We start from the raw sequence: 23180 nt of genomic DNA on the forward strand, positions 1-23180 counted from the left end.
TGTAAGAAGATACAGCCTCTTCCCCGTCATGCTGCCTCTTGCTGAGGTTTTGAGTCTGTCCTTTTCAGGGATAAGTGGACAGTGTCTCACACACTCTCCCTGGGCCCCTCAGTCACCGCACCTCGGGGTCAGGCCGAGGTGACACTTCCCTGGAACACCACAGACATTTAATTCTTCTCCACCCACTTCACCAGCCCCTGCTCCCCTCAAATGTAGACAAGAGCACTGTCTCTTGAAGTGTTTGACATTGTGTAGTTCTTCCAGGGATGGCAACAGAGTACTGGGTCCAGTGTCCTTAATTGCAGACTATTAATTAGCAGGGTGATACACCTAAGGTTTTAAGAAACGTTCCATATGGAAAGCTTTTCAAAAGCTGTGGAAGGTCTAGTCTGACCATAGCTTGGCCCCGTTTGCAGAATTCACCTAAACGCTCGGAGTTGAAGAGCTGGTGGTCTGAGTAGACCACATCTGGCCGAGCCCCTCCCACCCCCAGCACAGCCAGCCCGCCCTCCGTGCCAGCAGGGTGTGGCCCCTGACAGGAAGAAAGGAGAGGGAGAGGGAGAGAGAGGGAGCAAGAGAGACGGCGTATCTGTAAGAAAAGTCAGTATATTTATGGTTTGCTTTATAAAAGTTACTATAATACAATGGTACATAGTATTGAATTCACAAAAATATGAACACATATTTACAGCCAGACACACCCACAACAGAAACACTTCTCTTCGAAACAAGTTCCACACGGGTGAGAGAGCCTGTATGTACAAGCGTCCCTAAAACCGACAGGCTCTCTTCTTTGTGGGAGCAGGGAGGCAAGGAGGGAGGGGCAAGAGAAAAAAAAAAGAGCAGAAACCCCAATTCTTCCAAAGCAAAAATTTGTTCAATGAAAATGAAGGCATTGAAAGAAAAACAAGCCAACACATTTCTGGATATGGCAAACCATTTCAGGGGCAGATGGGGGTTCCTGGGGACGAGGGCCTGGTCCCTTCCTGGCTGAGCAAGGTGAGGGCTGAGGCAGGCCTGACCCCTGTGTCCCCACCTCCACTTCTTCTGCAGGGGAGTGGGGACAGAACGGAGACAGCCCCTTGGGGACTGCATGGGTAACTTAAATCGGCCGTCTCCACAAACTACACATGTCCTCATGTGAAAAATAAATTATTTCCTCAGTTGCACAGTTAGGCAGAACACCGCAAGTGGGAGAGGTCACTGCTATGCGTGGGTCCCCTCTCTGTGTCTTAATGCCACCAATTTCACCGTCCTTGAAATGGCAGGCACAGTCTCAAACAGAGAGGGCGTGGGGTGAAAACTGGAAAAAAAAAAAAAACACAACAAAACCACCAACAACAAAAAAAGAAGAGAGAGAAAAATAACAATTCTTTGTACAGAATTTACAGGATAACAAGCTTGACACAAGCTGAGATACCAGAGGCCCGGCCCTGCGTCTCCGCAGGGCGGGGCGGCCCCCGCCGGCGTTCTCCCGTCTCGGCGAGAATGAGTCCTGGTCACAACGGTCACGTTCCATAAATTATTTACACGCCTGCTCTGCTTTCTGGGGTGCGGGACTCGTGTGGTGTTTTCGGAAGTACAAAGAAATGAGCAAAAAAGTCTTCCCACGTGTTTCTACAAGAAACAATGTTCCCGAGAAGAAGTCCTTTACCGGAGCCTATGTACAGAAGTTGGTTCTGAACTTCAAAAACCCATCCCCCCCTCGGTCTGATTTTACACACACGCGCGCAAACACACACAGATCTAGGGAAGTAAACCCTGATAGGATGACGAGAAGGGAGTAAAAAGGATTTCAAAAAACAAAACAACGAAAAACCTGTCAGATTTAGATACGAGTTTTAAAAACTTCTCCAAGGTTTTTCTTTCTCTAGGAGAAATAATCTTCTCGCTCCGAAAATAAATACGCTTTTTGATGTCTTGGGGTGAGGGGGCTGCTGGCAGGGTGGGTGGGGGTGTGGGCTGGGGGGTGAGCAGGTGAAGCTTATAAACAAAAGATCGCCACACGTATTCACGGTCAGACACCCGTAGAGGTGGGACTAGGAGCTGCGCCTGCCTGGGGCGGGGGGTGATGGGGAGGGCAGGGGGGCGCAGATGTGACTCTCCCCAGTGCCCTGCCTGCCCACTGGGACCTCCTGGAGGCTCCCTCATTGCTGGCATTCGAATGAGAAAGTAAACATTGAACCCAAGATCTGGGGGGTGGCAGGGTGCAGGGTGGCAGAGAGAGCCTGGGGGGGAAGTCCTGCCTGGGACCAGCTCGGCTGGGGTCCGTGAGGGGAAATGCGCGCCCCGCCCCCCCACTGGCTGGGGGAAGAACAGACTGGGGGTGGGGGGCTGTAGGAGGGTCTTCTCACTGAGTCCACTGGCAGAGGCAAGGGCCTTCCGTAGTGTTCTGAGGTCAAGGCCACCGGGCCGGACCCCCCTCCTCTCTGCAGCACCTGGCCCAGCACCCTAGCCCCACGGGTTTCCAGATCGCTGGCCGACACACCGCCGAACCGGGGGGCTCTGCAGCCTCTGCCAGGGGTCCCCGCCCTCTGATTCTGCCTTCACATTTCAACGGTTAAAACGTCTTTTCTTACAACAAGGAAGAAAATACAGGGAAGACAAAACAATGTAGCAGCATTCATGGAACAGAGGCTGACGACCACGGCGGGGAGAGAGACAGAGGTGGAGGGCTGGAGAGTGACAGGAGAGAAGTTCACGCTGGAGTCGGACGCAAGCCCTCACAGGAGCACTTTGAGAAACGACGAGACACAGGCTGACAGACAGAGAAGCCCTTTCCCTCTGAGGGGCTGGAGCCGGGGTCCTGGGGGTAGTGTTGGGGGCACCAGGCCCTGCCACGGCCACTGGGTAGAGGACAGCACCTGAAATGGGGGTGGGAGGCGGGGCCAGGCCCCGGGGTCCACGCGGGGAACCCTGACGACAGCCCACATCCTTCTACTGGGCGCCAAGCCTAGTTGAGGGTCCCCCGGCAGTTCTCGGAGCTGCACAGACAGGGGATCTTGACGTCCTCGATGGGGAACTTGTAGTCGTAGGTGATCTCCTCGTTGACGTTGATGTGCTGCTTGGAGTAGATGACGATCTTCTTCTGCGACTCCACCGTGATCACCTTGGCATAACAGTTGGGCTGTGGGCCAGGAGGGGGTGCACTGAGCAGAGGACTCCCGGGACCCCCACCCAGTCCACCTCCACCGAGGGCCCGGAACAGAGCCCCGTGCTTGCTGCGTGACCCCGCCTAGTGCCACCTATTCTAGGTCTCCGTCCTCCCACATGGGGGGCAATGACCCCCGGCCTCTGATGTTACATAGGAATGACACAATGGTACTATTAACATTGAAGCCTTTCCCAGGGCGTCAATTTTTGTTCACATTGCAGGTGACTCCCCAACTTGTGTTTGTAGCTCCGGCCTCACTTCTGTGCTCTAGAGAAGGGGTCAGCAAACTTTGGCCCCCTGCTGTCTGTTTCTGCAAATAAAGTTTTATTGGCACATAGCCACAACTACTCATTTACATATCATCAGGGCTCCTTTTGTTACAGTGCGAATTAAGCAGTTGCTAGGACATGGTCTGGGCCACAAAAGCCAAGAATATTCTGCAGGAAAAGTTTGCAGGTCCTGCTCCAGGCCCAAAGGCCCTACTGGGGCTGGTATGCACCTTTGGCAGTTCTAGGAGACAGGTGTGGCTGTCATCTCCAACCTAAGCTCTAGGGGGCGCTGGACCATGGATTCAGGCCCCAAACCTCCACGCCCTCACCCCCTCACCTAGGCGGGACCTGGCCCACAGCCACAACCAGTGGGGTCTGTCTCCCAGAGCCTGCTTAATTCTGGTCACCTCTTCCCACCCTTTGCCAGCAGCCGCAGTCGGGCCCCCACCCCATCCGTCACCTGGGCTGCCACTGCCTCCCGTTCTGAGAAAACCTGCTCTTGACCCAGCAGCCAAGGAATCTCCCCGAAGGGACAGCAGATACTTTCGCCCCATGGCTCAAACTGCCAGCAGCCTGCCTCGGCTTCGAGAGAAACTCCTCAGCTCTGCCCACCAGGCCGAGTGCCTCAGCCACCCCAACCCTGCCCACCTCACACCCTCACCCTGTCCACCTGCCCCCTCACTGACCCTCCGCACACAGGCGCTCTCCCTCCCTGCCCCAGGGCCCTGCAACAGGACCGTTGCCTTAGTTACCACCTCTGATCCCTCGGCTCTCCCAGGAGCAGCCCAGAGAGTGACCGAGTGACTACCAGGAAGGCTAGTGGGGACAGGGAACTCGCTGTGTCAGCACATTCAGAGGGCCGGCTGCAGGAACCCACCGGTCCCCCAACAACCTACAAGGAGGAACCAACAGCGTTTCTGTTTCACAGCCGAGGCAACAGTGGCACGGAGACGCTCCGTAAGTAGGGACATCAAGAGCTGGCGGAGTTGGCTCGGAAACGCCCACCCCCGTGCCAAGCTCCTACGCTTGTTTTCAGGGAGACAATCACCCTTGTTATCAACGACGACCCCCGCCCCCGCCGAAGTACCCAGACCTGCACTGTCCACTCTGTTTGCCACAGGCAACAGGTGAGTCCTTTCAGTTCGAAACAAAATGAAATTAAAAACTCAGTTTCTGAAGTGCACTGACCCCAGTTCGGTGCTCGGCCCCACGCCTGGCGGGGCCCACGCCCGTGGACAGCGTGGACACAGAGCTTTCCCAGTGTGCCGCAGACCGTGACCCACTGAGGCACGGAAAGAGCTGGCACAGAAGAAGTCCACCATCACCAGCTAGACACGCCCGGCCCGGGCACCTTCAGCCTCGTTGTACCCGTCGTAGACAGGAAAACCGAACCTTGGCAGAGAGAGGCCCCCGGACGCGCTCTCCCCCTCCGCCCCCAGCGCAGGGGCAGGAGCCAGCACTCACGTTGCAGCTGTGGTTGATGAAGCGAGCGAAGTTGCCGCACTTGGTGGCGTCGATGATGGTGTCGTGGTCCACGCGGAACATGTAGCTGCTCCCGATGCCCTCGTCTTCATAGCGCTTCTCCCGCATGTCCGCGATCACCTGGGCAGGGCGAGGCCTCCCTCAGTCCAGGCCGAGCCAGCCCTGTTCCCGCCCCAGCGCCCGGCCACGGGGCGGCGCCTACCTGGCGGATGTTCTGGCCCACGTACTCAATGACCATCTCGTCAGCAGCAATGGGCTCCATGGCGAACAGGCCCCAATCGTGAATGTGGCTCTTGCAGAATTTGAGCTTTTTCTTGCGGAACTGAGCGGGGTAGGGAAGGAGTGGAGGTGTGAGCACGTGGGTCTCGGGTCCCACACCACCCCGGGTGGCCCTGATCGGCCGAGGCTCACCTTGAGCTGGTTGAACTTCAGCAGGTCGCTGTCACAGCTGCCAGTGAAGGAGGACAACAGGCGGCGCTGCTCCGAACGCCGCTCCGAGCCTGCCCGGGTGGAGGCATGCGGCTGTGCCGGAATGCTCATGCCCTGCCCAGGAGGGTGGGGGACCAGTGAGGGGGCGTGGGCGCTGGGGGGAGCTGGCCTTGCTGACCACAGCACCCTAAGCCCTGGGTCCCTGTTGCCCCAACTTCCTTGCTGTGGCCTTTCTTGTGCCTGTCCTGACCCTAACTGCCACCTGCCCTTCCTGCCAGAACTGGCACATGCTCAAGCCCCTCCAGACTGCACGGAACGGCTTTTCACTGAAGTCTTTCTCTGCATCCCCGCAGACTCTCCCCAGCATCCACGTGGCTTGTTTCTTTCCCTCAGGTCTGGCTCTCATGCCATCTTCTCCAACCCCGACCTCCTCTCCTGTTTTCTGTGCCCAGTGCCCGGTTTGCTCGTGTCCTCTCCCCCACTGACATTTACGTTTCGGGAAGAGAAGCACGTGGTTTTGCTCCCGCCTGCAGCTCCACAAGTGCCTGGAACACGGCAAATACTCAGTACATGCTTGCTTCACTTGAAAAAGGAACGAGTGGACTTTCTGAAAATGCCACTCAGCGCTGCTCACATCCCCGATCGAACCTCTCCAGGGGCTTCTCGCTGCCCACCGCTCACCTCACTTCTCCCACCTGAGCGACCAGGTGCGTAACCCCTGCCACAGGCAGCTCCCAGGGCTCTACCCACAACCCCTCAACCTGCCTGCGCCCCATCTGGGGCTCAGACCCCCGCCCACCACCCAGGCCTCCCACAGCAGTACCTGGGTGTCGGTGGGGGGCTCGTCTGTGCTGGCTCGGGTGTTGTTGAGGTATCTGATCTTGTCCTTCTTATCGATGGTGTAGAAGCCCTCGCTGCGGGCACAGCCGGTCGCGTGCTCGGGGATGTCATCGTCCCGCTTCTTCTTCTTTGCTGAAGAGAGGCTGGTGGGTGGGTGTGGGTCAAGGGCCACTTGGACACAGACGGTGAGCCTCTCCTGGTGCCTCCTCAGACCCATCCCACCAGCCCAGCCCTTCCACCCTCAGACCACCTCCAGGAGGCTCTAACGTGCACCGTCGCCACCCGCAGCCACACCCCCTGGCAGGCCAGCTCCAGCGACTGGCAGGACTCAGGCAGGGGCACCTGGCTAGCTGTGTGGTCCTGGGAGAGCTGTGTTAGCTACTTTCTGCCTCAGTTTCCCCATCTACAAGCAATGCCTCTCTGGAGGCCTCCCTGTGCTTGGCAAGGCCCCTGGTACCAAGCGCTCGCTGAATCAGCTCAGGAAAACTGGGAGGATGGCAGCTGCAGCCTCAACACAGCGCAGCCAGCACCCGACGATCAGATCTGCCTGGGCTCAGATTTCAGCTTGGCTTCCTTTGTGCTGTGTGGCTCTGGGAGGGTGCTTAGCCATCCTGAGCTTTGGCTTCTGCACACTGGCTTTCGGCAATAGCAGCCCTACCTCACTGGGCTGCGGGGGGTGTGGGGGGGTGGGGGTGGGTTCAAGCAGGTGACGGGCCGCTGGGAAGAGCAGGCCCTCAGCCAGCTCCTGCCAGTTACTTTGCACGAGCACATGACTGCACTTGGCCCTGAGACTGGCTAACTCGGCCTGAGCTGCGCCTGGCACAGAGGGCGTGTCTAAGGGTACCAGTGCCGAGCCTGTGGATGCTGGCCCGAGTCGGCACACAGACACCACTCCACAGGTGAAGGTGACTCGTGCTGCTGCCTTCGTGGGCATCGTGGCAGACAAGCCTCGGAGCGGTGGCAGGGCACTCCCAGCACCAGGTGTGCCCCCCCACGCCGTCAGGCAGGATATAGGGATGGTAGACCCAGAGGGTGTCATTGAGCCAGTCCATGCCGTTGTCCTGCTGCAGCAGCCGCTCGTAGGTGACACACAGGAAGCGGATGTCCTCCTCGTCGATGCCGCCGTTCCAGATGTCGTAGAGGATGGTCATCTCCTCGAACTCTGTGCGGGGCCGGAAGAGGGGCTGCGGCGGGGAGAGCTCGGGCGAGGCTGCCAGGTCCTCGTGGCGCTTCTTAGGTGGCCGGCGCCAAGGGCCTCGCACCTTGGCCAGGTCCATGAACTCCTCCGTGACCTCGTCACGCCCGCGGGGACCCGGAGTGATGGCCTCAGAGAGCCACTGGTTCTCTAGCTCCTTGAAGGGCAGCTTGGTGGGCTCCACAGGTGGGGGGGGTGGCGGTGGAGGAGGCTGGGGGGGCAGGGGTGGGGGCGGGGCCGGGATCCCCGTGTTCCGGAAGTCCAGGGTCACGGCCCGGGGGTCGTGGGTGCTGGGGAAGACCGGGGTCTGTGGCTGGCCAGGCAGGAGCAGCAGGTCCCTGCCGAGGGCGGCCCCCACTGGTGGCCGGACCAAGGGCCCGTCCAGGGAGAGCACGGCTGGCGGGGATCGCCGGGGCCGGCCCGGCTTCCTCTTGATGGGGGGTGGGCAGGGGGCCAGAGGGGCGGGCAGCAGGGGGGGCAGCTGGGCCGGGGTCCGAGTCTGGGGCCGCAGGACAGGCACAGGCAACGCCAAGGGCAGGGGCAGAGGCAAGGGCAGGGGCAGAGGCAGGCCCGTCTCCAGGAGCATCTGGGAGGGCAGGGGGCCGGGCCGCTCGTCCCGCCGGCCCGCCGGGATGGGGCAGACGGGCAGGAGCAGGGGCCCGCCGGGCTCGGGGAAGGTGGGCGTGAAGCTGAAGTCCCGGCCTGGTGTCCTCGGGAGGCCCCCGCTGCTCAGGCTCGGGGACTGGGATGGGTAGGAGAAGGGGCTGCCGGGCACCTGCGGGGAGCTCAGGGACAGGCTGCCACTGCCCCCCGACAGTGGGGGCTCCCCGCTTGGGGTGGCCGGCACAGTCTCGGTGCTCTGTGACTTGGCCAGGCTGCCACAGAGGCTTGGGGTACGTGGGGGCTGGTCTTCGGAGGGAGGCTCCAGAGGGGGTGGTGGGTATAGGGGGTCTGGGGTCTTGGGCTCAGGCGGTGGGCTGGGTGGTCGAGAGGGCGGCAATGGTGGCTGTACAGGTAAGGAAAGTGGCACAGGGGTCTCGGGCTTCGCTTCCAGGTCCTCCCCTGCAGAGACAGGTGAAAACCAGGCCATCATTAGTTGAGTCCAACATCTCTCAGTGCCCTATTTCTGCTGCCCTACTATGCACTTGATACCCAACTGGCTCATGCCCGCAAGTCCCCTGAGATTCTTCTAAGTATCAAGACTGTCGCCCTTGCTCCCCAGCAGCTAAGCCACTCAAGGAACACTCAGCGTCCAGCCCAGTGTCCAGGTATACAGTAGGCGCTTGATAAATGCTGACGGGACTCAAAGGTGGAGGCATGGTTGCCAGTGGTTGACGCTCTCTTTAGAGCGGTGTTCTGCGACCGAGGAACATCCTGTGAACCAAAAAGACGGGCTCCGGCAGCAGAGCAATCGAAGAAAACTCCCGCTTCTCTCCTGCAGGACTCGTCAGAGCCTTTTCTCTCCTAACGTGTCCCTCTGGCCACAGGAGGCGTTTTCTAACTCATCCGCTGTGACCTGTGACCCTGCCGTAGAGAAGTCGACTTTGCGAGGGTGAGTATCTTCGGCTGCTCGGTCTGCTGCTGGAGCCTGAGTCCCGAGAACAGCGCCAGAAATGCGATGAAGCCTTAATAAAATACTCGCGACGGTACCGAAGGACCTGTGGATCTGCAGCCAAATACCACGCAGAGACACAAACTATCCCAGGTCGCTTTCCTGAAGGACTGAGTAGAGGCACAAACTAACCGCACACGGATACGCAAGTTTAAATTAACTAAAATGAAGTCACGTTGCAGATTCGAGTGGCCACAGTACTGGACAGGGCAGAGAGTGAGCGTCTGCATCACCGCAGGAAGTTCCGCCGGACGGTGCTGTCCGAGCCTCGGACGTGGTCCCTGCCGCTCCGTCAGGACGTGGAGGGTGTGATGTCCACGGCCACTCACCTGGCCCAGCGCCCAAAGCTCCCCTACCTGCCTGTCACTGAAGCGACCATGCACACCTGCCCCTTTCTGGGGAGCTTCTCTTGAGACTAACGGTCCAGGGACGCATCGGTGGGGAAATGCAGGCCCTGGGCCGGCATTTGGGACGTTATCTGTCCCCCCACTCTCTCCTCCCACACAGCCTCACGGCAAGGACACTGTCCACCCATCCATTTTACATATGAGAAAACCGAGGCTTGGGAAGGTTAAATGATTCACCCGAAGGAGACTGGGCTTACCCTGCCTCCACCCCCACCACCCTCCGGGGGGGCTGCAGGTGTTACCTCGGGTGGGCTCCAGGGAAGCTGGCAGGTGGGCCTCCATCTCCCTCGAGGGGGGCTCTGGAGACAGCGATCCGGCCCCTTCCTGGGTCAGCCCTGGCTCCTTGGGGAGTTCCTTGCAGCCAGACAGCTCCTTCACACCCGCAGGCAGGGGGGGCTCTTCCTGCACGGGGGGCCGCTCCTCGGGGGCTTCGTCCTCAGCCTCAATGTCCACCTCCTCTTCTGGGCCCAAGGACTCCATCACGGGTGGCCTCGTGGCCACCTCCTTCTCAAAGTCCTCCTCAGGCATGGCGGCAGCCATGCTCTCATCCGTGGCTGGCTCCTCCTCCTCCTCATCTTCCTCCTCCTCCCCCGATTCCGCTAGCTCTTCTTCATCCTCTGAGGATGACGATGAGGACTCGGAACTTGACTCGAACTCGGAGGACTCCGAACTCTCGCTGGAGGAGCTGGCTCCATCCTTGCAGGTCGCGATGCTCGCTGTCTCATCTGGGCAGGGGACACGGGCAGGGGACCCTCCCGTCACCTGCTGCGCCCTAAGCAGATGCTTCGCCAGAGGGCTAAAACACGTGACGCGTGGCCTGAACATGGCCCTCGGAGACATGGATGTGTATGGATGTGTGTGTGTGTGTGTGTGTGTGTGAGAACGACTCATCATTTTCTTAAATCGATTAAATCGAGGTAAAGTCCACGACATAGGAAACGAACCACTTTAAAGTTGACAATTCAGCACATTCACAGAGGGCACAAGCGCCTCCTGCCCAGTTCCAGAACCGTCCTGAGCTCAGGAAGAAACCTATCCCCGTGGCCTCCCCCCGCCCCGGGGGCCCCCACCCCTTGCCCTAAGTGACCACGGGTCTGCTGTCTGGCTCTGCGGACAAACCTGCTCGTGTCAGTGGGGTCACAGGGAATGTCGAGCGTGTTTTAACGAGTTCACGTCTCAAAGGCAAGACGTTTCGCCCAGCAAGTGTTGCTAACTCTTGCCCAGGCTCTGCCCTCTGCAGAGGGGCCCTGGGCCGGGCCAGGGACCGCAGCCTGCCCTGCTCACCTCCGTCCGAGTCCCCTTCTTCCTTGTCACTCGCCTCCGACAGGGCTAAGTCTTCGTCGTCATTCTTAGACTCTTCCTGGCCGTCACTGTCCTCGTCGTCATCCTGGGGAAGAAGGACAGGTGAGTGAGGGGCTGCAGGGTGCCCCTCGCCCACCCTGGCACCCCAGGCCTCCCCACTCTGAACGGCACCTTATCTGACGTGGACGAGGTGGAGGAGGAGGAGATCTGGCTTCTGGGGCCTTCTTCCTCTTCATCCCCTCCCTCCTCTTCCTCCTCCGTGCTCTCCTGCTCCTCCTTGTCCGAGGCTGAGGATGAGGGTGAGGTCGTGGAGGACCCGGAGGAGGAGGAGGCTGACGACGAGGAGGACACGGACAGCGACTCCTTCTCGTCCTCCTCCCCGCCGCTGTCCAGCTCCAGGGGTCGAGCCGGCCGCCGCCGCACACCCACGCCCTTGGGGTCTCGCTTGGCGAGCTCGCAGGGGGCGTCTGCCATGTCCCGACCCTGCTCGGACTCTGTGGGGAAGCAGGGTGTGAGAGGGCTGGGCTGGGGGGCACAGGAGGAGGAGACCCCCGAACCCGGTGGGGGGTGAGGGGGGTACAGACCTTCGTCTTCCTCATCCACGGAGGTTGAGGGCCGAAGCCGCTTCTGGTCTCCGGACGAGGCTGCGTCGGGTGGCTCCTTCCTCTTGACCTTGAAGGAAGGCAGGCGGATGGCCCCGCGCAGCCCGATGCCCAGGCCCAGGCCCTCGTAGCCCAGGCCCTCGCCCTTGCTCCAGGACTCCAGCAGGCAGGAGGTGATGCGGTCCTTGGGCTTCGGCCGGTCCTCGTCCTTGTGCTCGCCCGACTTGACGGGGGTCAGTGAGGCCTGGGGTGCGAGAGGGACAGTCACCATGGTTACGGTGCTGCCAGGGACCCCATCGGGCGGCCCTCCCTGAGCAGCCTCCCTTCCTCCAACAGCGACAGCTGCAGGGTGACTGGTCACTTCCTTCCCGAGAACCAGCCGCCCTCCGCGCCCACCTCTTGGGACACTGAGTCCCCACTTCCTCGCCTGCCAGGGAGACCACTACAGCCACCTGGGCCAGACCGCTGGCTTCCCACCCTGGGAGGTTGGGGTTCCCAAGAAACGTGTTCTCAGCACACATCGGGACCACTGACCCCCCAGTTTCACAAAGTAACACTCCCACGGCCCGCTTTTGAGGGTACGGAGGGTGTCTGGGGAGAAGAGTGCGAGCCCGGCGAGGCCAGGGCCCCCCACCTTGGCCATCCGCTCCTTCTTGTCCCACCACTCGTCGAAGGCCCGGAAGGCCACCACCTCCACCATCTTGCGGTTCAGGTCGCGCTTCATGATGGCCTTGAGCTCTTTGAGCACCACCAGCAGAACGCCATCGACTGTGGCCTTGTGGGGGTCCTCCTGGCGTGGCATGTAGCCTGGCGGTGGCACAGATGGGTCAAACTTGGGCAGGGGTGGCCAGGGCTGCCCACGACCTGGGCCGGCGTTGCTCAGGGAAAAGGGGCCCCGGTAGGGGGGCAGGTTGACGAACTGCAGCCCAGCCGCAGCGGCCATGAAGGGCGGGTAGGGGCAGGCGCCCTGGCCCGTCATCAGCCGGCTCAGCATCTGGGTTTGCATCTGGAAAGACATGGGCATGCCGCCCCACTGGCCGCCCAGCACGTGGCTCACGTCCACCTGCATCACGGGAAACAGCCCAGGCGGGAAGGGCGGCAGCGGCGGCAGGATGGGCGGCGGCGGGACACCAGGAGGCGCCGGCAGGGGTGGTGGGGGCACTGTCACGGCTGGGTGGGCCGGGGGCGGTGGGGGCGGCGGCGGCAGAGGTGGGGGCATGGGGAAGCCAGGCTGCGGCGGGGGCGGCGGTGGGGGCGGGGGCAGTGGTGGGAAGCCGGGGGGCGGGGGCAGCGGCAGGTTCGGGGCCAGCACGGAGGGACCGCCCACAGCCGCGGCCCCTGGGGTCACCACCAGGGGCTTGGGACAGTCAGCGCCGGTGATGGGGGCTGAGGGCATCTCGTCGTCGGAGATCTCCATGTCCTCGCCGGAGGACTGCTGGCCCTGGGGAGAAAAGGGAGACAGTGGTGAGTGTGAGCCTGGGTGGCGCAGCCACCTCCCAGGGTCCCCCCTTCTGAACGCCAGAGTTCGAGGAGAAGCCTTCTGGAAGTCCTACTCTGCAGGGCTGAATGCTCTAGTTCCGACCCTCATCTCCTCCCTTCCCAGCCCTGTGGCCTCAGCAAGTCACTGACCCTCTCTAAGCCTCAGTTTTCCCGTCTGCATAATGGGCATCAGAGTACCTGCCTCGGGGGGTTACCCTGAAGATCCAGGCATTTTTCAAACGTTTTCTCAGCACTGTTTTAGGTACTGACTACCTAGTGGGGAACAAGACCCCCCCAAAATTCTTGCTCTCATCAAGCTGAACGAGAGGGAGGAGGTAACCGGGACGAAGGCGTGAAATATATACTCTATCCTGCAGAAAAGGAAGCCAGAAGGGAGATGGCGCAAGAGGAGGGAAGCAGATTCGGTTTCAATTTGCGAGATTCTGTTTCAGTTTGGATTCAGAGAAGGTAATACTAATAATTAACACCTCTTAGCTGTTTCCTATGCGCCAGGCACCTTTCTAAGCGCTTTACACACGGTAACTCAGTTCATGCTCAGAAGCACGCAACAAAGGAGCTCCACTATCTCTGTTTTCACTGAGGAGAAAATCGGAAGACATAGAGCTTAAATAACCTGCCCGAGGCCACACAGCCAGTAAAGGATGGCCCTGGGATTCGAACCCAGAAGTGGCTCCCAGCCAGCCTGCTGCCCTCGCTGAGGCGGAGAAAGCCGGCGGAGACAGTGGCATCTGAAGGGCGGGGGGGCGGTGAGTGGAGCCACAGGTACGTGAACAGGAAGCACACCTTTACCTTCATCGCTCTTTTCCTCTAGTCTCGTCACCGGCCCACACTCAGTGCAGGCCAGTGTGGGGCTGTCTCGCTTCTTCCTTTCTATGTACATTTGGTAAAAATTGAACTTACTGGGATGCTATGGGTCCCAGGGTACGGTTCTATAATACGTCATCTGTGTATTATATTGCACGTTCACCGCCCCAAGTCAAGTCTCCTTCCATCACCATTTACCTCCCTTTACCCTCTTCTACCACCCCCACCCCCCCTTCTTGCCTGTCAATCACCATATTGTCTGTATCTATGAGTTTGGTGAGTTGTGTTTTTTTTTTTGGCTTAATCTCTTCACCTTTTTTACCCGGCTCCTCAATCCCCCTCCCCGCCGACAGCTGTCAGCCTGCCTGTTGTATCGATGAGTCTGTTTCTATTTTGTTTGTTGGTTTATTTTGTTTGTTACATTCCACATAGAACTGAGATCACACGGGACTTGTCTTTCCCTGACTGGCTTAGTTCACTTAACAGAAAGTTCCCCACATCCACCCGCGCTGTCGCGAAAGGTAAGACTTTTCTCTTTTTTTACAGCTGAGTAGCACTCCATCCTGTAAACGTACCACAGCTTTTTTCCCCCCGCTCACCTGCCTGCGGGCACCCAAGCTGCCTCCGAATCTCAGCTATCGCGATGACGCTGCAGTGGGCAGAGGGGCCCCACTTCTTATCTGCACTGCAACCTCCCAGTGGGGGCTTCTCCTCCAGTCCCTCCTGACCGCGGGGAGGACTCAGGAGAGTCAGAAGCCACTGGCCCAACAGGCAGAGCGGTCAGAAAGGGGGCTGGGGGGGGGGGCTGTCATCGGGACTCAGGCACCTGCCACCCGGTGACCGGGAGGAGCTGAGCATGGGCCTGGCTCTAAAATGGACAAGGGCCCCTGCGCTCTGGGACACAGTGAGGAGGCGTGAGGGTCCGCACGGTGGAGGTGGGGCCAGAGGATGAGCAGCAGTAGGGAGAAAAGGGTCCGGCCACCCCCCCCAGACTCTTGTGACAGAACAAGAGGCGAGAAGGTGCCCTGGGTGAACTTGGCACTTTGTAGCTTTAGAGACAGTGTGCTTTGGAAGGCTGAGGGGAGGGGTCTGTGCAGGCTTCGAGGTGATAGGTCAGCCTACCGGTGGGGGAGGCCTTGAAGAAAAATGGGGGCTGGGGGAAGAATACCAAACATTTGGCAGCAGTAGGAAGCTCCGGATTTTGCTAGTCCCTCTATTCTCTTGTTCTCTCCTCCCACCCCAGGGTCCCCAGGCACTTGCTGAGAGAGGCACAGGCAGGCTCAGCCTGGTGGTACTCAGGGACAGCGGCCGCCAGATCAGCCCTGGACAGCGCCCAGCAAGCCCCGTGGTGCCCCCAGAGTGAACCCGGGGGCGTGTAGCCAGCCAGTCAGGAGAGGATGGGACAGTTGGTCCTAGACCTGCCCCAGCCTTCCGCCTGCCCCTTCCTCCCCACCCTAGGGGTGTGTGTGGAGGGGGCGGGGGGCGGAGTTGGAAGTAACTAGGCACCCAGCAGCAACCCGCAAGGACCCTACTGCGCCCGGCCCTAACCTCGCGGCACCTGGCTGAGGCCCAGACCCCGCCAGACAGGTGCTCTCCCCATCCCATTTCACTGACACGGACAATGAAACTGAGACCCAAGAGAGGGAAAGTGCCTTCCCCAAGGTCACAGAGCCAGAGAGTGGCAGAGCTGGGTTTAGCCCTCAGTCTCTGTGAGGAGAGGGGAACCCCTGTGCAGCCGGCCAGGGTGGGAACTCGAGGTGAAGTCCGGAGGAGCCCGCACGCTGCTCTCCCGGCTGCCAGCAGGGGGCGCAAGAGGGCCAGTCTGGAGGCTATGGGTACACCCAGGCGTCCCTGGTCAAAGATCCCGGAGACATGCCCGACCTCGGCTCTCTGAGCCTCTGTCTCCCCTACTCTACAGTGACACGGTGGGGACGCAGTCCCTCCGACTCTCTGCACTTCCCAGCCTTGGACGAGGTGGTCAACGTGGTCAACATCCCTCAACCCCAGACAGCAGAGAGGGAAGGGAAGGAGGGTGGCAGGGCCAGCAACTCCCCACCCCCGCACACCTGTCAATCCCCCTGCTTGGAGCCCCGGGCACCTGAAACCACTTCCCTAGAACTGCCTGGAGGCCATCTGGAGCCCCAGCTCCCTGCAGCTCCCTCCCGGGCAGGCCGAGTTCTCCTCTGTTCCTCCCGGAGGCAGCCAAACCGGCCTAATCAAAGGGCCTGGGAAGGGAAGGACCCTCCTCCCCACCACCCACAGTGGCAGAGAGTGGGCTGTCGAAGGCACCTGGACCAGGAAGGGGGAGGAGCGGAGCCAAGGAAGGTGACCTAATATGCCCCTCCAGAGGAATGTGGCACACAGCACGCCCCCCCCCTCCACAATCCTGAGGCTGCACATTTGAGTGATGAGACTGCAGGAGAGGATCTAAGATTGAGGAGAGGATGGAGGGCAGACAGCCTGGCCTGCTTCTGGCTGTGGCCCTCCCCCTGGGCTAGCCCTTAACTCCTTCACTACTGGAGCCAGAAAAAGTGGAAGAAGGGAAATTCCGGTGCCCACCAGCCTGCCCGCGTGGGTGGTTTCCCACCCCTTCAGAGAGCACTAGATAGCGCTCCGGAGCCCCCTGCCTCTCCCCAAGCTTCCTGAGCCTCTTGGGTCCAGCCCCGATTATCCCTGAGCCACCCAAGAGAGAAGGGGGCCCAGGACCATCAGCACAATCCATAATCTCTGGGCTCTCAGCAAACTCCGACCAAAGATCATCTCAGAACTGACCCCTAGGAAAAGTCTCAACTCCCCCCACCTAACAAGGAGAGCAACAGAACTCGGTCATATTTCCCTTCTCTCCATGGCTGCTAGGGAGCTCAGAGCCAAACCAGCTGATCAATCAGAGTCTGGTGCTTTTTGCATCCTCTTTTTAGTCTGTGCACTGATTTGTTCTTTTGGCTGCCCTGGCCCCATTGCTTCTACATCTTAGCTTGTTTTCCATGAAGATAATGCTTTCAAAAGGTAACGAAGGAAACATAAGTAAAACAGAGAAAACCAATCCCAGACAGACATGGACAGACATGGTGGTACCTCATCCATCTTCTCTGAGGTTGGGGTCCTGTCTCCAGCCAGGTCCACGGCCATCTCAGTTGTCTGGCCCAGAAGACCAGTAGGGTCCGGGGGGCCTGGCTCAGGTGGGGGCCGGGGCCCCAGCCCCAGGTCAAGCTCCTCGTCCTCATCGGAGTCAGGCAGTGGTGTGGGGCTAATGTCCTCCAGGCCGGTGCTGGACGGGCGCGAGGAAGGTGGTGTGGGGCCTCGAAAGCCCGGCTGGGAGTTAGTGCCGAAGGGGGCCAGCGGGGAGAGCTGAGAGGAAGAGGAGGAGATGGGGCTGCCCTCCATCTGCAGCTCCGTGTCCGAGTCCTGCTCCGGGAGGAAGAGCAGCTTGCTCCGCTGCTCCTTCAGCAACATCTCGATGCGGGAGTCCAGGCTGTCGTGGGGCTTCTCCAGCCCCGGCGACGACTCCAGGGTCGGAGTGCCCGGACTGTCACAGGGCTCTGGGCTCCAGCCGAAGGTTGGCGGGCCACCCAGCTCCATGCTGTTGGCATCGGGGGGTGGTGGGCCGGGGGGCGTGCCCGGCTTTTCCTTGGGCAGGGGCTCAGCGGGCGGCAGGGGTGGGGGCGCAGGTGCTCTCCGGAACTCCCCACTGTCACGGGCTCCAAAGGCGGTCGTGGTGGGAGGCTCCTCAGGGGGTGGGGGGAAAGGGGGCACAGGAGTCTGGTAGGGAGAGAAAGCCGACTTGAACGGGACTCCAGGAGCAGGAGTTGTTTGGGGCGGTGGTGGAGTGTGGGCAAACGTGGCCGAATCCTGTGGCTGGGCCTTGAATGGGGGGCCCCCGCTGGCCCCACTGCTGCCGACGGCCCCAAACGTGAGGTCCACAGAGCTCCTGAAGGCGGCAGCTGTGGCCCCAGCCACCGCAGTGACCACAGAAGAGTTGTGGACATAATGGTGCTCGTGGCGGCGGTTGTAGGCGTCCGTGAACTTGCTCTCGTGGCGCCGGGCCTTGAAGGTCACCGTGGGGTCCTGGCTGAAGAGGTAGGAGGGTGTGGGCTGGCGGCTGGAATAGCTGGAATCCTGCGAGAAGGGGGTGCCCAGGCGCGGCGTGAGCGGCGTGCCCTGTCCGTAGGAGTTGGGCGTGTCCAGGCGACAGCTGGAGTAAGCAGTGTCCTGGGAGAAGGGCGTCCCGCCACTATTTGGGGTGACGGACGATGAGCCAGAGCCACAGCCTGTAGACAGGCCACCATCCTTGAGGCGCTTCAGGGCATCTGACAGCTACAGAGAGAGAGAGAGAGAGAGAGAGAGAGGTGAGACCCCCGGAGGAAGGGGGGCTGCCGATGGGATGGGGCCCTCTTCCCCACTCACCCTGGCTGCCTGGAGCCCAAGCCACACTGGTCGCTTTAGAACTGCAACTTGGTAAGAGTTAGGGGTCAGGGGGAGATTGAAGAGAAGTGGCCGGGTGGTCCTAACCTTTCTCTACTCTTGGGGTGGCCAGTTACCCTTAGGGAACCTTGAGGGCTTGTCCTAATCCCTGAAGCAGAGGAAGGAGAAGATCCTGACTCCGTGGATTGAACTGGGATTTTTTTCCTGTCTCGGGCTGGCAGAAATCAAAGAGCTCCCAAGCAGAGGTAGCAAGAAGAACTATGGCTTTGGGTGTATGTGTGTGTGTGTGTGTGGGGGGGGGCTACCTGGTGTTTTAAGATTTAAATAACAGGGCACTGTAAATGTGCCTGATCAAACCACCCAGCTGACCAGCAAGCGAACAAAGTCTCTTCACTCTGGAAAAGCTACTCCCGTGGGTGGCTGGGTTGATGCTGGGGAAGGGCTGGGACGAGGCTCTCCCCAGGTGACAGTGGTCCGTTGAGTGTGCCGGGAGGCAGTGACCGGGGAAGGAGTCGGTCTTGCTCGGTAAAGAGGCCCTGAACCCTGCTTTCTGGGAGCAGGGGTTCAGGGGCACACAGGACTTTGGACGCAGCAACCCCATGGCAAGCGGACTCCAGCTGGGCTCTGGGTCTGTGGGAGCCCCAGCCTGTGTGTGGCCAGGCCCCTTTCCCTCCCGGGCCATGGTGTCCAAAGCTGGGGCGAAGGACATCTCCAGGAGCTGGCGAGGGGTGGTCGGGGGGTGCGGGGCTGGGGAGGAAACACTGAGAGTGATCGACCCACCTGCAAGGTCTCGTTCACAACCGGAGAGACAGCATCCAGCTCACCCACTGGGAGGGTCTGGGGTGTGTACCGGCCCGTGACCAACAGTTCGTAAAACCGCATTCGGGTTTCCCCTGAGGAAGGACAGGAAGGGAGGCTTCGGCCAGGTTCCCGGAGGGCGCAGCCCCCGCCGGTGGGCTTCCTGTGGGCCCCTAATGCCCGAGACACCCAGACCTGGCGTAACCGTGTAACCATAACCAAGTCCCCGCCTTTCTTTGTACCTTACTCAGGTGTCCCAGATGCTACTGAACTCTACAATGTTTCTTATCCCGAGACTCAGAATTTAACGCCTCTGGGGCTGGGATTCCCCCAAATACAGAATGCCACCCCCAGCACAAAGCCCTTCCTGTCACCTGGGCACCCAAAGAAAGCAGGCAGCTCTTCCCAGTCCCCGTAGCAAGTGGAGAGAGGAGAGGAAACAGTTGGTTGCTAACTGCGGGGGGGACCAGGTGACCAGCAGCCAAGCTCCTGTGAACCCCACAGGCCTCCTCCTCTGACTGGACTCCTCGGCTCTGGGTGGGGCTGGTCCCCCTGAGCCCTGTGTGGGAACCCTCTACCCCTCCCAGCAGAGAGAAGCCTCTGCAGACCCGGGGCCCCCCCATCACTGATATTTATAGAGCCCTGTGAGGCAGCTGCTTACATATGCAAAGGAGCCACATTCCTTGAGCTACACTTTACTGGTCTCTTTCTTGAAATACAAACTTAGTTAGCAGTCTCCGAGGGCCCCCTGCCTTGTTTCTTTTTGTAGAAATGAAATTTTGGTGAGAGCTGGCAGCTCCCTAGAACGGGGAAGGAGCTCTACATTTGCTTCTCAGGACAGCAGCCACCCACGGGGCACGGGACATGCAGGTTTGCGAGGGTCTGTACTCCCCCCACAGAGACTGAGAAAGTACAACAGAGCTGGGGGACTGGGAGGTGTGGCTTAGATAGGAACCTGGACTTGTGCCCCTGGGAGACTCAGAACTAGGTACAGCTCCGAAGAGTTTAGGGGAGGAGAGCGCCTGCCCAGGGGCCACCTCCCTCCACGGCCCGCAGCAAGGAAGGCCTCTGGGACTCAGTCAATATGCATCCACTATGAAAACCAAAAATAAAGGTCTAGATTTTTCCTGTCTTGGGTTTTTTTGTGCCCTGGTAGCTCACAAAAACCCGGGAAGCCACCCTCCTGGCCTGCTCAGAGACCTCAAGGAGCTCTGGACACAGGGCACAGTCACGGGGCTGGCTTGTCTTCAGAGTACCTGGCACCTGTCTGGGCACCTTCTAGCTTGGTGGTGGGGTCCTGGCTCGCCCCTCCAACCAGCTTCTGGAGGGGCCTCCCAGGACCCAGAGGGTGGGAGGTGTGGCCTCTGGGCAGGCCTCTCCCAGTGGCCAGCGGGGAGCGAGCACAGTGCAGGGAAGGTGCTGCTGTCTCTTTAAGAGAGAGGAGGGAAGACACCGTGTCAAGCCGAGAGCACCCTGAACAGCCCGCCCAGCACTATCTGGAACATTATCAATGAAACCACACTCTGCGCCCAGATTGGTTCCCACTTCCAGGGGGAAGGGGTGGCATGGAGGGGAGGGGTGCCCTGGAGGGCTCTCTTTTTAATCGAGGGACCCATTCTTTATGCATTTAAAGGCATCCAGCGGCTCTCCCTCAGCTCACCCCCCCCCCACAACAAATAAACAAAGGCAGACTCCTCCCCTCACACCGAGGAAACACTGGGGACTGTCTAAACCCCGGCCACCACCGGGGCTGTGAGGGGGCCCTCTGGGGGTGTCAGCGGTGGGGAAGCCTCCGGGGGGTCCCTAGGGGTACAGTGGCCAAGGACCGCACATTTGGTAAATTATAGCTTGTCTCCTAGCAACAGACAACACATTTAGCTCCATGTGATTCTACCCTCAGGAGGGGGCCAAAAAAAAAAAAAAAAAGATTGTAGTGGGGCACCCAAGGAAAAGTGAGGGGGTCCTCAACACTGCCGGAGGGGCTCGGGGAGGAGCAGGGGCCACACTGGAGGCTCCTGATGCCCTGGGCCGGCCTCCACTCACCTTTGGTGTCCAGCTCCACGTGGATGATATTGCCCATGACCGAAGTGCTATGCAAGTGCTGAACCGCCTCCTTGGCTCCCCTGACCGTGGCAAAAACCACCTTGGCAATGCCCAAGTGCTTCTTGGTCTTGGGGTTGTACAAAATCTCCACCTCCTCCACCTCCCCATACTTCTTGCACATGTCCCTCAGGAAGTTTTCGCGGATGTTATCATTCAGCTTGGCGAATGTCACCTGCTTCGGAGGCACTGGGCCCACGTAGAACTCATCGATCTGGCAGGAGAGGAGGGGGAAGGGAGTTGGGAGAACATGGAAATTGAAGGGAAAACACAACATTCCCCACTCGTCTGCCGGTAGGAAACAATGAAGGGTAAAAAAAATTTTTTTAATTTTTTTGGAAAGAAAATGTACGCGGGCGGGCCCGGGAAGCGGAAGATTAAATCGTTTGGAACGTGGAAGTCCTCCGGGTTCGAAAGGAAAGGGGAAAAAGAAACAGTTTCTCTTTCCCTATAACCCCATTCCGGCCTCCTCTCCCTGCTGCCGGGTCTGGGGCGACCCCTTGGGCTAGGAAGTTGTCCCCCTAAAGACACAAGCCTGGGGAGGGGGGCGGGTCCCTCGGGCCAAACCCCCCGGCCTCGCAGGAGCCAGGTGGGGACCCAGAGCCCCCAGCTGGGCGGGCAGGACACAGTATCAGCGCCTTGATTACAGTTGCAGCGCAGTGTTACTCTGTTTACAGCAGCTCGGAGGGGACGCCCCTCTCGCAGCAAGCTCCCCCTCCCCGCCAAAACTTCCCCGTCCGGGACGGCGGGAACTCAGAATCTGGCTGGGCTCGGTCTGGACTGGCGTTATTTTCGAACTCCGGGAGGGGGAGGAGGGACCGCGGGGGCAGGGGGGAGGGGTCCTACCTTGAATTTGGGCACCGACAGCTCGAGCTCCTTGTTTTTGGTCCAGATCCCGACCACCCGTGGATCTTCGACAATTTCCACCGGGCGGTTGCTGGACATCTGTGGGGAGACATGGGGGGGGGGAGATGGGAGGGTTGGTCCCACTACTCCCCAGGGGCTGGGGCAGGACCCCCTTCTCCGGGCACTTGTCAAACTCTAGGGTTGGGCCAAGCCGGCTGACAGTTGGCCGGGTGGTCGGGACGGGGGTCCCCGGGCGGTTCGGACCCGGCTCCCCGGGCACGGCTGGGGGGGAGTGGGGGCGGCGGGGAGGCGCGCCGGCCACTCACCGCCAAGCTGAAATGCTGCCCATCGTAGCGGTACAGTTTATGGTGTCCCTTCTTCAGAGCCGGGTCAATCATCAACTTGTAACTTCTCCAATGGTGGTTCCTCCTCTCGCCCGAAGGGCCGGGCTGCGGCGGGGGCTGCTGGTGGTGGTGGTGGGGGTGACTGTTCTCCATGCCGCTAACCCAACCTGGAAACGAGCAAGTTGTTGTCGCCTCCGCCGCCGCGGCGGCCGCTTCCACACACACGCGAAAGAACCAAATCGTCCAGCCCCCACCCCCTCCCACCTTACCAGCGCGCCCCAAAAGGCGCTGTCTCGCTGGCTCCCCCCAAAATAAGAATGGAGCGAGAGAATAACCCTTCCGGGAGAATTAGAAGCCCGCCCGCTCGGCCACCGTCTCGGGGCGGCAGCAGGGGGCTCCCGGGGGCCCCCGGTGCGGGCTGGCGGGGCCCGGGCCGCCGGGAGGACGCGGGCTCCGGCCCATGGTGCCCGCCCGGCCGCCCGGCCGCCCGGCGTGGCGCGCGCTCGCTCGCTCGGCCCGGCTCGGGCGCGGGGCTCGCGGCAGGCCCGGCGCCGCCCGCCCGCCCGGCCGGGGCCCCGGGGCCGGGGGCTCAGGCCGCCCGGGTGCCGGCCGCGGCCTCTCCCTCCCCGGGCCGCGCTTACATCCCCGCCGGGCGCCGGCCTCCCTGCGCCGCCAGCCAGTACATGGTGTCCCCCGCGGGAGCCGAGGCCGGGGCTGCCGGACGGGGGGCCGGGACGGGGGGGCACCGCCGCGGCTGCCGGGCCCAGAGCTGCTGCCGCCGCCGCTGCTGCTGCTGCTGCCCGGGAGGCGGCTGGCGGCGGAGGCTCGGCTCCCAGTAGCCGCACATCCCACAATACACCGCTAAGGAGCCCGACCCGAGCGCTCACCCTCCTCCTCTTCCTCCTCCTCCTCTTCCTCCTCCCCTCGCCTTCCTCGCCGCTTCCCCAGGCACTCTCCCGGCGGCGGCAGCTGCGCCGCCAAAGCCCCGGGCCCCAGCGGCCCCCCACCCCTCACTCGCGCGCTCCCACACTGCCTCCCCCCTCCCCAGGGGGAGGCCTTTTAATTTATTTATTC

At 60.8% G+C, this 23180-nt stretch overlaps 1 protein-coding gene across 2 annotated transcripts; it reads right to left on the reverse strand.

The window, feature by feature from the left end:
- Positions 1-590: 590 nt before the first annotated feature.
- SETD1B (SET domain containing 1B, histone lysine methyltransferase) lies at positions 591-22987 on the reverse strand. Of its 2 annotated transcripts, none has more exons than XM_053669738.1 (17): positions 22748-22987; positions 22089-22273; positions 21763-21861; positions 20860-21130; positions 18799-18911; positions 16672-17910; positions 11927-12733; positions 11275-11536; positions 10862-11184; positions 10673-10775; positions 9631-10113; positions 7187-8431; positions 6158-6324; positions 5317-5448; positions 5108-5227; positions 4888-5025; positions 591-3127 (listed from the first exon to the last, which is right to left on the reverse strand). In XM_053669738.1, exons 2-17 carry the CDS (start codon positions 22257-22259, stop codon positions 2954-2956), a joined length of 5847 nt encoding a protein of 1948 aa, XP_053525713.1. In that variant the 5' UTR covers positions 22260-22273; positions 22748-22987; the 3' UTR covers positions 591-2953. The 2 variants fall into 2 exon arrangements, with proteins under 2 accessions (XP_053525713.1, XP_037000176.2); XM_037144281.2 differs by lacking the exon at positions 22748-22987 and adding an exon at positions 22376-22395.
- Between the last annotated feature and the right edge of the window lie 193 nt (positions 22988-23180).

The sequence above is a fragment of the Artibeus jamaicensis genome, unplaced genomic scaffold (genome assembly GCF_021234435.1).
Source record: "Artibeus jamaicensis isolate MK-2021 breed Jamaican fruit bat unplaced genomic scaffold, CSHL_Jam_final contig_525, whole genome shotgun sequence".
NCBI classification, from domain to species: Eukaryota; Metazoa; Chordata; class Mammalia; order Chiroptera; family Phyllostomidae; genus Artibeus; species Artibeus jamaicensis.

What these genes read in the sequence shown, in the direction of transcription:
- SETD1B (XM_053669738.1), bottom strand. Translation starts at nt 22,259, where the DNA reads ATGGAGAACAGTCACCCCCACCACCACCACCAGCAGCCCCCGCCGCAG. An exon ending in CCTCGTCCACGTCAGATAAG is followed by an intron (nt 10,776 to 10,861) that starts GTGCCGTTCAGA and finishes CTTCTTCCCCAG; the next exon opens with GATGACGACGAGGACAGTGA. An exon ending in TCATCAACCACAGCTGCAAC is followed by an intron (nt 3,128 to 4,887) that starts GTGAGTGCTGGC and finishes CCTGGCCCACAG; the next exon opens with CCCAACTGTTATGCCAAGGT.